General features: G+C 40.4%; 1 protein-coding gene across 1 annotated transcript in view; it reads left to right on the forward strand.

The window, feature by feature from the left end:
- Positions 1 to 842: 842 nt before the first annotated feature.
- LOC132261538 (neural cell adhesion molecule 2) overlaps positions 843 to 18,194 on the forward strand; it is a gene marked incomplete at its 5' end in the record, with an annotated part of 79,932 nt that continues 62,580 nt past the window's right edge. Inside the window, one exon of the mRNA XM_059760387.1 lies at positions 843 to 861. Coding sequence (XP_059616370.1) covers positions 843 to 861 — 19 coding nt within the window. The remainder of the gene's footprint in view (positions 862 to 18,194) is intronic.

An 18,194-nucleotide genomic window follows, 5' to 3' on the forward strand; every position in this document is an offset into this window, starting at 1 on the left:
GTCAATTGTTTTTGCTCCCTTCTGGCCAAACGACCACGCCGAGTGCCAGAATGGCCCGGAGGATCGTGGGAAGTGCTGAGAGGAGGTGTAATCCAAAGAGGCTGCCAAGGACTCGCAATCTGATAGCTGAAAAAACATCGTGCAGATTAGCATAAGCCAAGGGCAAAACATGCTCAATGCCCACAGACATTGCTCTTAGCAGGAAAGAGCCTTATCAGTTCCCCATCTCTTTCGGTGGAAATGAAATGATTTTTGAAATGAATTTTTATTCTAGTCACATGATTAACATCTGTCGGGATGGTGGGAAAATTGATTGAATTATGACCAAAATGTGGTGAAACGGTTGCACAAAATCGCTATAAATTAAAGTGAATGAAAAGCTATTTAATCTGACCGACTGATAATAATAATAATCCGTTTGACTGTAGTGAGCCAAAAGTACACTCTCGTAAAGTACGCTCAATGCGCTCATTTGACTATCCAGTGTTATCCATAAAATAGTATCAATAATTTCAATATTGTGCACGAAAAAATCAATTAAACGCGAATTTATCACGTGTCTGGAATTATTCCAATTGAAGCATATTATTTTAATATCCCACTCAGATCCGTGGGAGTGTGAGGAAGTGATTTTTCCATTATATGTGCGGGCTGTAGAGGAATAAAATAAAATATTATTGCCAGGCCCGAAATACCTGTCGAGTGGAATTCAACTGATAAATCAAAATCACGACACATTGTAATTAAAAATGAAAATCACCTTTCCACGGATTGCGCGCTTTGTCCTCTGCCAAATTGCCGTGCTGGGAGCCTACGTGGAGGAGGCCCATGGGAAGCATCCCCCCGAGAAGGAGAGACACGGTGAGTGTTTTGAAATTCCGACCCCCCTTAGACTTTGACTCCCGCCCTCGCCATCAGGCTGCAGAACAAATGGTTTTTTTCTCCACTCAGTCGCTCTCTGTTTGAAATTTTGCGCCTTAACAAACTACTTTTGATGATAAATGAACTCGACACAGAGGCGAAGGAATTGATTTATAAGACGTGAGTTTCAGATATTTCAGCCCTTTTTTCACACTCTCTCTCTCCCTCCTTAGTGCGGAATTCCCCCACTAAGTGAGGAGTGAGGGTGTTAGAAAAAAGAGAGAACTTCTTGCACAACACGTTACTACATTGTTAGGAAAAAATTCTTTCCTTGTTATTATTATATTTCATGTTAGGCCCATTTATTTCTGGGCGCCTATTTATGAAATTTGTGTCGCAATGGTGCTCTTGAGTGAGATTTGATCCTGAGATTTTGTTTTCCATGAACTCTCAGACTTTTCGACTCGACTAATTATTCGATTAATGATTAAGGTGGGGAAAATTACTGGAAATTGTACTATGCGGTGTACAATATAATACAAACTGGCTGTCATTGAACACAAATTTAATACGTTATATGAACTTTCCTCATATTCACAGTTCAAAAATTCAAGTACTGATTTGGTGTGTTTATCGCAATAGAGTTTACCTTTTTCTCTCCGTTCAGTTTTCCCCTCAATTTCATTGATGGAATTTTAGAGTGAAATGTCTATTAGGTAAATTGCACCAAAAAATAATAATGATACTGATGACGATGAGGTGGATGGAAAGCTCCCGATTCACTCATCACAAGTCGGGATTGTACATAATTTTATGGGTGCACATCAACAGAATTGGAAAGCTTTGCTCTATAACTGGGGAGTTTCTTTTCCTTGCCATCGCATGTACAATCTCATTGAATTTTCCAACGCTCGTCGTGTTGAAACATTCTCTCGCGTTCTTGCCTTTTTTGCTCTCCTCGCGCAGTGGTTGTGCCATAGCTCTGGGAAGCAATAGAAATTTAATCCTAATTTGTTTTCTTCACTCTCTGTTGTGTGTCGAGATGCTTGGCACAGGGCATATCAGAAAAAGACGATGAGGAATAATACAAGTGGCACGGGAAGGGCGGAAAGGAACTTGAAGAGCTCTTATTTCAATATGGACTGAAACAATTTTCTCATTATAATATGAAAATTTCCTTTCAGTTTCGCATGAAGGAACCAACTCAACTTTTTCCCCATCATTTGTTTGCCTTCGCTCTTGCCAATGAGTTGTGCGTCATGTGGGTGGCCTTTTCTCCTCCCACATCGCCATTGTTCGAGGTGTACACAGTCACTCATTCTGGTGGGGCTTTTGTGTGAAAGAAAAGCTGGCTCCGCATGTGAGGAAAAGATGGTGAATTGTGGAATGATTTGCGGGAAAAAGCAATTCTTCAAGTGATAAATTTCGGAATACAAAACAGTCCCTCCTCAGTGTCTTCATTCACTCATCAGATTCCTTAGCACAAGTGTTCAGGTTTCGTTCGGTGTACATCAAAAGCACTTGGCAGAAGAGTGCACCAAATGGACCATAAAATCTAGCTAATATTGATTTTAATTTCCGCAACTCACATTATTTTATACCTCTGCATTTACCACTCTTTTTAAGTACTCCACATTTTGTGTAAACAATTTCACATTTCCATGGGCTGTTAATTTTCATTGTAAAATCGTGAGCAGTGGCTAAGTTTGCAGTAATTTGGGTGCCGTGGATGTACAACAAATGCTCATTTACTGACGCGTATTGAAATTTTAATCACCAGTAAATTATACAGAGAATCACTTTTTAATAGATGGACACCCAATTTTGAGTAATTGAATTGAATTGGTAATTCTCATGAATACGTGGCGCCCCCGACAAAAGGTACACTCTTTCATAATTGTGCAAAGTGTCACTGTGAATCTGGTATTGAAATATTTATCAGTGGATTGGAGTTCAGTCTGTCATTAAATATCCATGCCCGAGGGGGTGGGCAGTCACGGCGTGGGTGGGAGAATAGAAAGCATTCTGAGCGCCATAGAAAACACTTGAGACATTTCGTGCACGTCTAATATAAATGTGAAGTGAAGGAATTCAATGGAATTAAAATTCTTTCAGTGAATTTTGCACTTTGTCGCTCATGGGGAGTTGCGATTCTTATTAAAAAGGTGGAATTCCACTGAGCACTTGTCTCTCCACTCTTTCACATTTCATCTAAATTAAGTCTAAGGAAGAGGACAAGGGCATAAATAATTCACATGTTTTCTTTTCTCCATTCCCGAGGATTCGCTCCCATTTCACCATCTCTTGGCGTAGCCAAATTCTTAGCGCCACATCAGCAAATTAGACATCTTATCTCATTTCGCAAGGAATTATATTCATTAGGAAGTTCTTATATTATTTCAACACATCCCACTTCGGGATTTAGGGCGTGTCAGGAGATGCTCTGGGACTTCTCCATCAGTTGATTTCCTACCAACTCAAATGTGATTCACATATAAGAGATATTTGATGCTTGACTTCTCCTCTTACATTTATCTCCCGAGTTACAATAAAACTCATTCCGTCACATAACTTGCTGGATGGGAATTCGGCTTCTGCCGTCAATGCGCACTATAATTTTTGTTTCAAGTTTCTCAAGGTACCATTTTCCAAGGAGCTCCAGAGTTATACAATATATATAAACTAAGGGAGCTTTATCCATGAGAAAAGCCTCAAAGTGTCTTGGCAGTCTTTGTCGTCACGCTTCTCCTTCCAACATTTTATCTCTCTTGCTTTATGTCAAATGTTGGTATTTAAATCCGCTTTGTATTTTCCAGTCATTTCCTCCCTCCTCGCCAGGAACTCCCCGAAAGGGATTTCTCTGCGTCAGTTCCTATTGAGCCATTGATTTTAATCTCATTGTTTATGTACATAGTCAAGTTTAGTGAACGCACTGAACTCTCCTCCAAGTGGAATTTGCTCACTTTGTGTGACACAGAGAGACAGGGTGACAATGGGCCGGGGCGGGAGGGGGACTTTTCACCAGGCACACACACACACTCACACGTACATTCCAAGTGGAAATGGGGTGAAGATGGGTGACGAAGAAAATTGCTATGATTCGAGGCATCTCGTCGCAGCGGCAAATCCAATTGTGTGACTCCATCATCGTTGGATCCATCAATCCCATCCAATTCAAGCGACAAGCCAAATGAGCACACATAAAATTAATAGTGTTATCCGACTTTCACTATTCACCACAATAAAATGGATAAATAGAAAGTTTTACCTCAGCCTTGGAGACCTTCTTCACCGTTGTCATCCCATGGCAAACACGAAATTCGGCCCATTCAACTCCTCACACGAGTGCGTTTCCCATTTTTTATCCGGACTGCGGGTGGTGAGAGGGCTCAACAAGGTGAAGTGTAATCATAAGGGGATGTTTCTTGATTTTATTACGTATAGAGAAGTGGTTAAAGGTGCTGTGATTCAACTTTAATACATATTTGGATTTCATCCTCAACGATGCGGTTTTCTGAAATATAATTTCTGTACTCTGTCAAATTTGCCATTTCTTAACGGCAATTTGAGCTGCTCCGCAGTGAAGATGAGGAAGAAGAAAAGCTCTGTCTGCCCCAAGATAATCCCTCGATGAATCTGAAAATTGGTCGGCAGGGTGAATGTGAAGTCATCCGATTTACCATGGCCATTGCTCTCTCCCTTCGCAATCTTCTTCATACAAAAACACCCCCAATCTGCCCCTTTAATACCTCTTCCACCTACACATAATCCATATTTCATCTCATTTTTCTCATTCAACGTCCAGAAAAATGCCACATTGTGTACGTTTTTATTTTCTCCGCGCTAAGTCCTCCCCATTGCCGAGGAGGAGAAGAAAAAACCGTAGCATCATCAACATGTTGGAAGAAATCAAAAAGAGATGGTGAGTGGGGAAAAATGATTTTCTTCACACCGGATGCGAACCATTAATTCCAATCAAAAGCTCATTAAAGCAGAATGCGATTTTCCTTTCATAAATACAATTTTTTCCTCGCCTCTCTCACGGCATCATTTGGGGAGCCCGCTGGAGCTTTCCGGCGCGGAATGGTTGTGTCTTTGCCGGGCGGGTGGCTGGTTGAGTTTATAAATTAGGAAGCAGATGGTGTGACTATTTTTTAACTATACACAGTCCCTGGCCATTTTCCACCCCATCCCCCGGCCTCAAATGTGCGGAGGTGGCTCTGGTGGGCCGGAAAGAGTGCTGTGGGTGGCAGATGGGGTCAATGTGGGACGCACAAGTGGGCATATAAGTTCCCTTTTCTCTCTGCCGACTCTAAAATTAGATGAGACAACGAGGAGGCTCTTCACTGGAACATGTTGCCTCAGTCCGGGGATAACAAGAGTTCTTCCGCCCCATTGAACTTTATCAATGAACCGGTGGGTGGTGAAGATAAACCAATTCAGTATGAATTTTTAAGTGAGTTATTTATAAATGCGGTGAAGGGAAAAATTACTACAAGCCACATACGCGTAATCCCCCATTGAGCTCGATTTGGGGGCGGATTCTGCAAAATCGCTTCGATTATCCCGCGCCACTGTGAGTGGATGGGTTGGGTGGGCCAAAGGTACCGCGCGCCGGCATGATGGATATTCGTGGGGGGTGAGCGGGTGAAGGGGTGTGCAAATCTGTGGAGTCACTGTTCATCTGTGTGGCAGCAACAATCACGTTTTGTTTTCTTTACGTGATACCACAATCAAATTAGGAGAGCAAATCGATAGCCAATCGGAATTTTCCAAGTCTCCTAAGGGCCGAGGGGCGGGGGGGGGGGGTGAAGGTTTGATTTCATGTGTCGAAGAGAACATGTTATTTATATGAAAAGAATTGCTGATAATGTTTTATGGCTTTTCCAATATCCACGCTTTTTGGTGTGCTTTTTTTGTGCGCCCTCGCCAATGACATCAATTTGATTTTATTGTTGATGTATTTTGAGTGGGTTGACTCAACGTGGGAAATAGTACAATGACAATGTACAAGGCGATTTGCTCAAATACACTCCAAACAGAATTGACGGTAATACTGCTGAAACGTTAAACGTTTCACGTTTAATAGTAACAATTGCAGATACCAAGCAATGTGCATTTTACGGACATTGTTGTGGAACTCTGGATGGAATTTCTTGCTCTCACGAGTAGATTTTTGGGATGTTTACTTTATGAGAACAATTATTTATATAGAGATTCTACTCACTGCCAAAGTGGTGAGGTGGACTTACGATGTTATCGTTCACTTTAATTTGAAAGCAATTTATCAGTTGCAATATAGCGACTCTGTTATGTGTTCGCCAGGGCGAGTTTGAGTGGATAAATGTGATACAAAGGGCAGACAAAAAGTGGAGAAAAGTAAATTGTTAGTTGAGGTATACGTTGTACAATTTTCCACTTTAATTGCAAGTGAATTACCACTTTATGTGAGTATGATTAATTGCTTTGCCTCCATGTCAATTCTCACCATCGCCAACAATGCAAGAGAGAGGACACAATCACCAAGAACGCTCAAGTGGATGGTGCTGAAGTCTCACCACAAATAGTGATTGACACAAGTTGATTGTAAAGTATACGGAGGGATGGGTGCTGCGTTAAATTGGCTCAAGGAGAAACAACAGCAATTACGAGAGCTTTCACCATCATTCTATACATTTTGTCGAGTATATCTTTCATCATTTAAATATTCGAAGAGTTTGCCGTGTGGATTTCATAGGGAAATGAGTGCGCGCAATTTATAAAATAGGAGAACGATGAGGCGAAAAAGCAATGTGTAGCATAAATGGAGCATAGAAGCATAGAGACAAGCACAAACATTTTTCTCCACCACCATTATCATCATCGTGGAGCATACTCTGTAATCAAATATTGAATCATTTTACATTCAACAATTTCCTAGCGAGCTCAGGGAAAATATTTAATGACAGGAAAAATTTTCTTTGATAAATAATTACAGAGACGAAATGTTTTACATTTCAATAGATCCTCAATACATCCTTGCCGTCTCCCTATTTTCCTCTCCACTCGTTACTTCTCTCTGCGCTATACCTCTCATCATTTTTTTTTCACTTCCACCCACTATATACCTCTGAGATGTATCTCTAGAGTTGGGGGGTGAATTGGGGGTGGGGAGAGGCGTACAATGTTTCTTCGCTGTTGGGTTTGGCAAATGCGAAGAAGTGCAGATTTCGTATTTCATTTGAAATGTACTTCAGTTATTCATTTTCCTTCTAGGATTTGTCTGACAACGTGTGGCAGACTGGGAGTTCAGGAGGAAATGTTAAATGTTGAATTAGGTTTTCTATAAGAGAATTTTGAGATTTTATAGAGCACCAGGGTAAAACCACTCTATGCACCGTCTTCAGGAAGACCCTCCCGTGCCTCTTCCGCCCTCTACAATTCTTGCTTACATCAACCGAATAAATAAGACGATTATTTTATGAAAAGGAAGAAGAAAAGACCCATCAGGCGAGAGCTGCTTTCACCACTGAATTCGACAGCAATGATATAAAAAGCAATGATAATGATATGAAAATGGTAATGGTTGTGTGAGACTTAACCAATATAATTTTAATGTCATGCTTTTCTCCCACTCGAAGCGGGTTTTCTTTCTGGGACAAGCCGAAAAGGAGGACAGAGGGAAAACATTCGTATATGAAAAGTCATATTATACGTACATTATGCGGTGGTCCTTTTTGTTGTCGCCCACCTTGGGAGAGAAAAAAATATTACAGCATTCACAGGCTCTCTAGTGATCCCTCCATCTGAGTGGATACTTGAAGGCACTCTGGGAAGAAAATTGGGCGGCCAGCGAGGGAATTTCTCTGTGTTGAATTGAAAAAATCATAAAGGTGAAATGGTGAAGCATTAAAAGATACGAAAGAGAGAGGATGGACATTAGTCAAATGAAATTTCACAAATGAAATCTCAAAGTTTCACTGACTTCCATTTGTACACCAGGCGCCGCCACCGAGTACCTGGCGCCTCCACTTGATCGCTAGAATCTTCAGGCATCCTTTTGAGTGCACGACAATTTTTTTCTTCTTATTTCTTTCTCACCCACGCTCACGACTCGACATCGAGGAGGAAAGGAAAATATTTCTTCTTATACATTTTTCTTTGTAAATCCGAGAGGCTTTTTAAAATAATTGACACGAACTTCCAAAAAGGATGAGATTGATGGTGCGAGGATGAGAATAAGGGCGAAAGTATGTGGCTCCCTTGTGCTTTCTTTCGACAACCGAAGAAACTTAAAGGCAGAGCCAAAGAGAGAGAGAGAGAGAGAGAGCGAGAGAGAGACAGAGGAAAAGTGTGCAAAAAGAGAGATGACATGAGGAAGAGGAGAACGAAAAAGTGCTTTTTTTCCTCCTTCCACGTCTTTGATACATTTCAGAGACGTGCAAGAATTGAGTTAAACTCTATACATGTGTCGGTGAATGCCTGCAATGACGACAGAGATGACGAAAATGTTATTCTCCCGGCCTTCGCGGCAATGGTCTTTCACCTAAAAATAAAGGAGAGAAAGAACGGAAAAAGCTCCGAGCACAAAAACCAACAAACGAGGCAAATAAGAGAAGCACCTCCGTGTGATATATCGTCCTGTGTGGTGTATATTTTAAATATCACCGTCCATCCCTGCAAGTAGTCTCAAGTGAAAATCTGCGACTTGAGCGGAAATTCCATGTTGGAGGTGTTCTGTAGCAGATGTTTAGAAAATGTCGCAATTAACCCAAATTGGACCTTATTACAGACAAGTACAAGGGGAGGCCTTGTCACCGCCACACCCTATTGAATGTGGAGGAAAAAACACAGAGATGAGACAATTTCTTAAGTATTGCACAGCAAAATTTTCCACTGGGAAAATGTGCATTAAAAAATATGTTGAAAAAGATGAGCATTTGAGTTACAACGTATTCATTTGCTTGAATTCCAACCAAATTGATTTACAAAAATATTCTTAAGATGCCACATTTATTAGGCAATTTATCTGCATATTTTCCTACGTGGAAGCAAGGCAAAATATACACACACACACACTTCACTAAGTTGGAAACCTTCAAATATTTAAATCACTTAGGAAAGTTTATCTCATTTCACTCAAGTTCTCTCACTCTCATTGTTCGCCATATGACGAGAAAGTTTGTGTACTTTCCCACTGAAGTAACTCACTGTTAAATTGGTAGAGATTTTCATATGGAGCTTCAGCATTTTATATTGTTGCCATATTCTGGCGTGTGTATGAAATTGAATGTTTCAAGCAGTGTGTGGGTGGCTGTTGGCGGAATAACTTTGGACTATTTTCGCATCATTTTAGGGCGAAAATACATTCTCGTATATTCGCGATCTCAGAATGCCAACTGGGGTGGGAAAACTACTTTCAAACAAGATCCTCTACAGAGGAGAATGACGAATAGAGGCTGAGCCCCGGAGCACTGAAGATATAGGGAGTCATTTGAACAATTGACATTCCATTGATGACAATGTTTGGGAATTTGAAGCATTTTCATTAGTAGAAGGTTTACAAATTCCAATCATTCGGGGTAGAAAGATTTGCTGTATGTGTAGAAAGCTAGTTGATTTCGCGGTATTGCCTTCACTTGAAAGTATTTTAAAAGTTAAATTAAAAGAATTTGGCATTTTTCTGCCCTCGTCCTCTTCTAGCTTTTTCATTTTGCAATCGTGACATCGCAAAGGATGGTATTATTCGAGAGAGAGAAGGAATGGAGTTTGAGAATTTTCCACTCTTTTCAATTTTCCACTCATCTCACCCATTCTGCTCACTGTCTGCCTGAAATTTAATACTCTCGAGTGAGTTTGTAGAAAAATTTCCCGCTGTTCATCACAAGTATGCACTCTGCAATCCTCGCGGTTGGGTTCTAATGTTTTCACACAAAATCCGTGGGAATCGTTCTTCCGTGTGAAAAAATTTTCATTCGGTATTTGTCGCCACCTTGCCTTAATGTGATTTAATCAAAGTGCCTTTGAATGTGTATAGAACGAAGACAAATAATGTGGTGATTTCATATTTTATTCAAGTTGAAGCTATTCTCTCAGATCCTCTTAAGAATTTCTTTAAAAATACAACCAGGGCCTCATCGAAAGATGTCACGGGATCATAAGTTTTATAGTTTCCAGAAAATAAAAGAGTTAATTGATTGGCATATTTATGTAAGCTGGCAAAAAATCTGGGAAAACGCAAATGAAAAATTATATTTAGCCATAAAAATTGTACATACAGTGGTTCTAAATTAAATAGAACCACCTGGAGGCTCTGAGTCATATCGATGTGCCGCGAATTTTGACTGATCTAGTACAGATTTATATTATTATTTTTATTCACTCTTTAACATTCATAAATTGTATATAAGCAAATTTCTGTGACATTTTAATGACAGAATTTTGCAGCAGAATTTAATAACAGTTGCGATGTATAGTGATGAGTAATTTGAGTAAATTCGGGTCGATATTAATCAAATTAGAAATGCATTTCCAATCACTAACCAAGCAAGACTGCCTGGCATCAGAAAATATTTCAAATTAGTCATATTAAAAGCAATCGAATCAATTTTAATTTTCACTAATTTCATTACTTTATACTAGCAAAATTTTCAGTCTATCAATTTATTTTATTCGACAAAAATTGCGGAAATTTCTCCTCTTTCCACCTTTTTGAGTGAAACACTCATGAAGAGGCAATTCAGTATTGCCTTTTTCTGCCTCTTCTGCACACACATAGGTATATACAGAGTGCGATGTTTTCCAGCATTGTTCCGAAGAGACGATATAAAAAAAAATCGACAGCTTTCCATTAAATTCCTCCCTGTGCAAATGCCAGAGGTCTCTGGGGAGAGTCGGCATGAATGGAGGAGTGAAAAAAAGTTTGTGGAGGACTCTCAAAAATCCTGCCATGGAAATTCATATTTACACATTAAACATCATGTTGTACAGAAATAATAATAGTTCTTTTCCTCTCCCACGCTTATCCGTTTTTATCCCGCTATCGCCACGAAATGTGAGGGAGTGAAAATTTGTCAGGGGCTGAACCACCGGACAAATGGCATGGGAAAGAAAAAGGGGCATTAATTGCACTGTTTTTAAGTATCCTCTGTTGAGCACGGAGGCAAAAGTGTTGATTTTATTGAAAATTTCATTGATTTAATTCGGACTTGTCGATTCTGAGAAATTGCTTCGTTTGACATAATAGAGAGGATTTGGTTTCTGTGCTGTGTCATGGCTGTTTCTGGCTGAGTATCCTTTTCACGGGGGCCATAGAAACTACACAGGACATAGTGGATCACGCATGAACCATCCAAAAATGATTCTGCCACGTGAGCGCGTGTCAGCGGGTGGGTGGATGAATTTAATGACCACCTAGCACGATAGAGTACCAATCAAAAACATGATATTTGCACGCGGTGAAAGTCGATTACACTGGGAATTTTTATGGTGACCTTCTTTAAATGTCCGGCCCGGAAGTTGGCGTTTTGTGCTGAAGTCAGAAAATTAAAGAGCAACTGCCACATACTTTGTCTCTGCAGTATTCCCGTGATTATTGGCACACGTCAGCTTTTCCGAATGAGCTTTCCTCCTTGGGCACTCTTTTCTCATCACAGACCTGTCTTCCTCGTAGCGACATTTTGGTCGATTGTGGGGCGGTCGAGGCGGGGGCGGTAATGGGAGCCCTCTCGCCCCATCACGAGATATATCGCCATGGTGTGTGCTGCCACAGTGCTGGCCGAGTGGGGTGTAAGGTTGATTGTGTAGCAGAAAAGTAATGTTTATAAACAGTCGTCGGAATACTGATGTGTCAACAGAAAAATGGTATTTCCTTTGGGGAAAACGAACTGACACGTGCAATTGGAATTATATTGCATTTTTGCTCCTCAATAGCGATGGGAAGATTTTGTTTCATATCAACTTAATATTTCAATGCTGCCGAAGAGAGAAGTCGTGAAGAAATAGTCAACAATAATAATATTTACCATCAAAGTACTCTCGTCAATTACCCTGAAGAAAAATGTGTTCTGCTGCAGCATCAGAAACCCAATCACAATTTGTCGATATTACTTACACTTTGGAGAAATATGCATACAAACAGGCGAGCGAAAGAAGCATTCAAGGCAAGAATATGATATTACACAAAGAGAAACATTTTATTTAGAACTCGGGCTTTTGAAGATGCAGTTAAGAGAAATTTATAGTTGGAAAATTCCGGGTAATCGTTATTATACCGGGAGAAATTCATCATATATCAAAAGAACGTCTTCGTTATGTTACAATGCGCCATGCAGACTTTATGGCACAAAGTATGCTATAGTTTAATTATCTTTCAGTAATTTACAAAACAAGGTTAAAAAATTCAGCGTAACTCTATTAAGATAGAAATAAGTGAACTTACTCCCTTTTCTCATTCGCCTAAATAAGAAAGTTCATTAGTCTCCTATTATGCTGCTTTATGCCTCGACCATTTTAACATAGGAGAAAAAAATTGAATTTCGTGCATTCCATACAAATTAATCTTCCACAAGGAGAAAGACATTTTCATCGATGGGGAGCGAAAGAGGCAAAATAAAAAAAATTTAAATAATTTCCCTTCTAACTTTCCTATTTCCACGCCTCAATACGCCGCTTTTCTCTCAACATGGAATTCTTGCGAGGGGTGTTCAGACCGACCAAATGCGTTTTCTTTAATTTCTTTTAAACAACTCCACATAATTTCTCTTTTTGGTGTGCGCAAATTTTTAGCCATGGGAATTTATAAATTAATTAAAAACTTTTTAACCAACATTTTCTCCAATCTCTCCGTCAGTGCCAGAGATTTTGCATTAAGCGAAAAATGAACGGATAATGAATTCATCTTGCTACGTATTTCATTTTTATTCCTTCTTCAATTTCCTCACCCGAATCAGTGGGTGGGCTTCTGAGGGGTTGGCGAAGAGTGGAAGAAGACGTTAAATTTATGAATTACGAAAGGGATGAGTAATATGCAAACAGGATTTCGCAGTCGTGTGGAAGCAGGAAGCCCAATGTGGAGTCTCCTTATACTTCTACTAAAGATGTGTACAAATCCTACAATCATTCCTCTCTTTCGCCCCACATTGAATGTCGGGTCCTTTTGTGATTCGAGTGAGGTGAGTTGTTCGCAATTTTCCATACAACAGCGAGCCTCAAATCTCCTATTCTTTTCCTCTTGCTCGACTCGGGTGATGGAGAAAGGGCTGTATTATCAGTCCACCCCCACAAAGGTCCGACAATCCCTTGACCGAACCATTCTCAGACCCAAAGATGAGAAAAGGGGAGCGTCTTTGTGAATTTACCCCATAATTGCGTCTCATTTTCCTCCATAGTTTGCCAATAGAGGTATTACGGTCGATTAAGATTGCGAGGAATTTGAAATTTTGGTTCACCTTCGGAGGAAGGTTTCGGTGAAATTTCACTATACTTCCCTAAAGTCTGTGCTAAGAATATTAATTGAATTTCACTCCGAGTGGAGAAAAGTGGTGAAGCAGAAACAATATCTTCATGGGAATGATCGCACACAACTTTAAAACTTCTTTTTTTTCTATTATAAATAAATACTTTGTTTATAGATTTTTTCACACTTTAAAACTCATTTCCTTACTCCACTGGAGCGTAAAATCTGTTTAGTGGTTGAATAAATAGAATCCATGAGAAAAAGATTTCGCCAGCGAGTTTCTTTCGGTTTAATTTGAGAAGGAATATCAAGTGCAATATCTGCCTTGAGAGAAACATTGAGGAAAGTTTTGGAAAAGTTTCCCACCAATGGCCAGTGCCTTGTATCTCTCTTGGGCCGATAAGGGTGGGAGCTTTCCATTTTCTATCGCACAATAGCGACGCCTTTTGTATACAAACTCATAAATTAACAATGAAAATTGCTAATTGAGCTCATTACGCTGAAACAATAACAACCTCCTTTGCCGCTATCGACATCTTGTGTGCTTTGCCGCAGCTTTTTAACTATTTGTGTACATAGTGGAAAATACTATTGAGTTAGGGCTATTCGGTCATGGGAAAATCAGTTACGGGTTGCAAATCATAATTTTTTGATTCGTTAACCATGGGTTCTCTCATGGGCCCAGCGCTGAATCCAATTTATGGTGAAGCTCAGCCAATGCAGATACGTCTCATTTCACCTTATGTTCACCGACGTATCAAATATGCCTGCTTTTCCCCGACAATGCCCCGAGTGTGTATGTGTGTGTGTTCATATAATTATTAGGAGTTCCGGAACGGAAGCGCTATCCATGTAAATACGAGTGGTGTAACACAAACAAACTGTTCGGCCCCAGACCAACCCTTGCCGAGGTGCCCCAGTGACTATGGCACTCCCCCCGCAAATAAACCGTACTGTGCGAAGAGGTTGAATCTGGAATGAGGCACTGACCCCAGCCACACAACAGATTGTTTATTGTTTAATGAAATTGTTCCACAGGGATTATTGATCATCAAAATGATACCATTATCCAGAACTGAAACGCAATTCATAATATTTCTCTCATGGTGTTTATCCGGGGCTCAAGGGGCGAGACCAAATTATAATAAATGCCAGAAGGAGTGAATGGTGTGATGTATTTGTATTTATCCTCAATATCAATACTCCCTTGTTTATGCGCCCAGATCCACATCCGGCACATCGCAATTGTTATGCAAATATTGTTTAAATATTTCGACAATTCAATTCACGCCAAAGAGTGAGGAAAACCAAAGTATTTACTTATGGTCTTCTCATTAGCAAACTACATGTTATATGAGCTCCTGCGGTTGCTCACGAGCAGTGTGGGACTATCGGCAAGGATAGGTAATCGCATTCTGCCATCCCCAATCCAAAGCTCCCCGACACTTTCAAAGTTTAATCAATACTTAAGAAAATATGGGAACAACGTCTTCTAGATGCATAATTTCACAGAAAATCCCCAGAGCTTTCATGCTTTCTGACATAATCTGCATGAGAGAGGATTAAAAAAATGTTAGGCTTACGCGGGAAGAGCTCGGAAGAGAATTTTAGCGATAAAACCTCCAAAATTCTGTACAATATCCAACATTTCATGCCATATCTATCAATATGAGCAATCTTAAGGGCCTTTTTCCACTGCTTTACACTTGCTGGTAGGCATGATTTCCCCCCCTAGTAATATTAGCAAATTAGAAGTTTGCCACTTAAATAATAATTTTCCGCATGAGGAAACTTTTTATTGACCACACGATGAGTTTATTGCCGAACAACAGCAGCACCGAGGGTGGAAATTTATTAATAAGCTGGCACGGATGAGAGTGGATATTTTTTATGGACTTTCCCCATGAAATGCCAGAGAGGAAAGCACTGTCTAGCCTCGGCATTGGACAAATAAATTAAAATTAATTTGTCAATTAGACGCGCTGAAGAAGATGTGAAAGAGTGCGACGACCGCGGGTGGGGGAAGAGTAGAAATTATGTCAGTACTTCTAGTGAGGAATATGCAAATAAAAAATGGAAATTGCTAAAATAATTATTGTTTATAATAATAAGGAATGGCCGGAATGTGTCAGGCTTGCGGTGAAATATGGAAGCAATCCACAGTTGAACATACATTAGGGGCACCATTATGTCACCCTCTTGGGCGGTGGTTGGCTTGTTTGGCAAATTGCTTTCGGGCAATCGTGAACAAACACCGGCGGCAACTTTCTGCTCGCCCCAGAAAGGCAACTTCGTGGGGCACGTGAAATTGAGAGGACACAAAACGTGGACAAAATGATGACAATTGCGCTCTGTCAGGATGACTCTCGTCATACACGCACACGGGAGGCATTTAATTTGCTTCGATGGATTGCGGTTAAGGGATGAAATGGGCCGTTAAAAGAAATCTAATTAGAGGTAAACGATTTTACCTTTAATTGCCACAATTACCTCACCAGTCACTCTAGCGGAAGCTACAAACTTTTTACGACATGCTTCAGTCGCTTCCCTCGAGAGGATGCCGAGTGAATTGGGGGTGAAAGACAAGGTGCGGAGCTTCCGCAGGAAACGCACCACAGCATTCAAAAATTGACTCCTTCTCCGCCCTCAACTTCCAAGGCAAACAGCCTCGAAATTTATTGTGGCTGGTGACAAAAAATTTAATTCCTCAAGACGCTTTCACTCCTTTTAGTGTCATAAAAAAACTTTTCATCATCACTCCGAGAGTTTTATATTGTTATGTATACAATATTCAGCATTGTGTGGATACATTTGGGTTGGACAAATGCCGGAAGAGGAGATGTGGCTTCACGCGCGGCAAAAAACGCGGCAGAGGTTTCAAAAGAGGCTTTGGTGCTCCCCAACAGCAGGCATATTGCTGCGATTGAGTTGAAGATGAGTTAGATGAAGGAGTGGAAAGAGGATTAATCGTTCCGACGATTTCCTCTGGCATTCTAAGAATATGAAGTCTGCCAAATCTTTCGCAGAAATTATATAAAAATTATGACGGATAAATTCTTCAGTCTATAAAATTTCCTTCTCTTTTTTGTAGCAACTCTTCTCTGAAAAACCTGAGGGGAAAGAAATGAAAGCGCCAGGGAGGAAAATCGATTGTAGCTCCGGGGAAATTTCATTTATGGAGATAATTTAATGTTGGTCGGAATTAGTTTTCTTGGGAGAAACCGAACATTTTAATTTCACCTTCACTCCAGCCCCGATATTTTTCCTGTTGGCCTACATTCTGGCCACCAAAGGATGGTCGATCGCGACCGACTATTGGGCACGTGAGCGCACACCCACGGAAAATTAAATGTTTAATTTATTTCTCAATTATTTACATCGAGCAATCCCCTTGAATATTGATATAAAATTCAAATTTTGCATGTTAAATTATCCTCCGGAATGTTTCGTGTATTTCTATGTTCAAAAAATACTCACACAGGTGTTGAATGACTACTTCACATGCATTGCGATTTATTTTGCTCCCGTTTTTACTCCACCGCGGCTTTGGAGCACAGCACGGGTGGCATTATTATATACTTGGGCCGCGCATTTTTATCCTCCAGGATGTGTGTGTGGGCAGTAAATTACAATTTTTGAGCTGCCGTGCGCCACTCCGTGGCGTTGATGGGGCGGCTGGGCGCCTCACCTGTCCCACGCTCCTCGCCTTTGAGTGAAAAAGTGACGGTAACAACTGAAATTAACATATTTTTTCACGGCGGCGGCAAAAAGCTCTCCATGCCAGTGTTATAGCGCGGCATTAGATTGTGTGTATGATTTGGATTCAGTGACGATGGAATAGAATTTTAAAAGAAATGTCAGGCTGAAATTTTCAAGGGGACGTGGCGGTGGCAAAAAGTTTCACTTCACTGATTTTATTTTAAAAACGTTTTACCATTTATACAATACAATGAACACGAAGAGCGTCACATACATATTTGCCGAGGAGTGGTGAAGGATGGCGGAGGAGTTTCTCAAACCACCGCCTCAATGCCATTCAAAGTGGTTGAAATTATATACAGAAGCGGAGAGGAAGCGATAGGAGGAAGAAAAGCCCAGAGATATGGCAGAAAAGAATGGCAGAGGTAGAACGAAAAGAACACAGCGAAATACCCCGGGAAAAAAGGTATCCTTCAGAGCGACAAAAGTGTATGAGAAGACAATATAATTTGACAAAATTGAAATCATCAAAGGGATTGAAATTAATTTCTCCTTTTCCTTTTGCCACCCGCGTGGCCGCGCCTTCTCGCCTGTAATTTAATTGACTCAATTCAAAAACAATTAAAAGTACCTGGAGGGAAAAATTACGAGAAACTCGTCTCGACACCATTCTTCAATTCTCCTTTATCAGCCTTAGACAATTTCGTTAAGTGTTAATTCGGTGAGAAAGTTGTTCACAAACGAACTATGCGCCACTCGTTCCATTCCTTGGACTGCAATTCTCAACATGTTCTGTTGAGGAAGAATACTTTCAGGAATTTCCCATTTTGCAATCGTATCACGAGCCTTTTCGCGGGCAGCGAAAGCGTGAAAATATTGCCATGATAGAGGGAAAGCGTGGGAGAAGTTCCTGCAAACACCCCCCATTTCAAGAGGGACAGGTGAGAATGCCCGGGGGTTGCCAATTGATAGTTCTTTGGGCCTCAGACCCCATTAAGAGACACTGCACATATTTAGTGTCGACTTTGAATATACACAAAGTGTAAAATTTTCCATTATAGCTTTGAAAACATTGACTTTTTCCATTGACACTAATTCATAGCGCTAAGACATAAGGCAACGGAAAACTTCCAAAGTAAACATTATCCTTCAGCGCACTTAATGTATAGACACGGATATTTCTCAGTTGAACACCCCC

The sequence above is a fragment of the Phlebotomus argentipes genome, unplaced genomic scaffold, assembly GCF_947086385.1.
Source record: "Phlebotomus argentipes unplaced genomic scaffold, Phlebotomus argentipes genome assembly contig_15, whole genome shotgun sequence".
NCBI lineage: Eukaryota > Metazoa > Arthropoda > Insecta > Diptera > Psychodidae > Phlebotomus > Phlebotomus argentipes.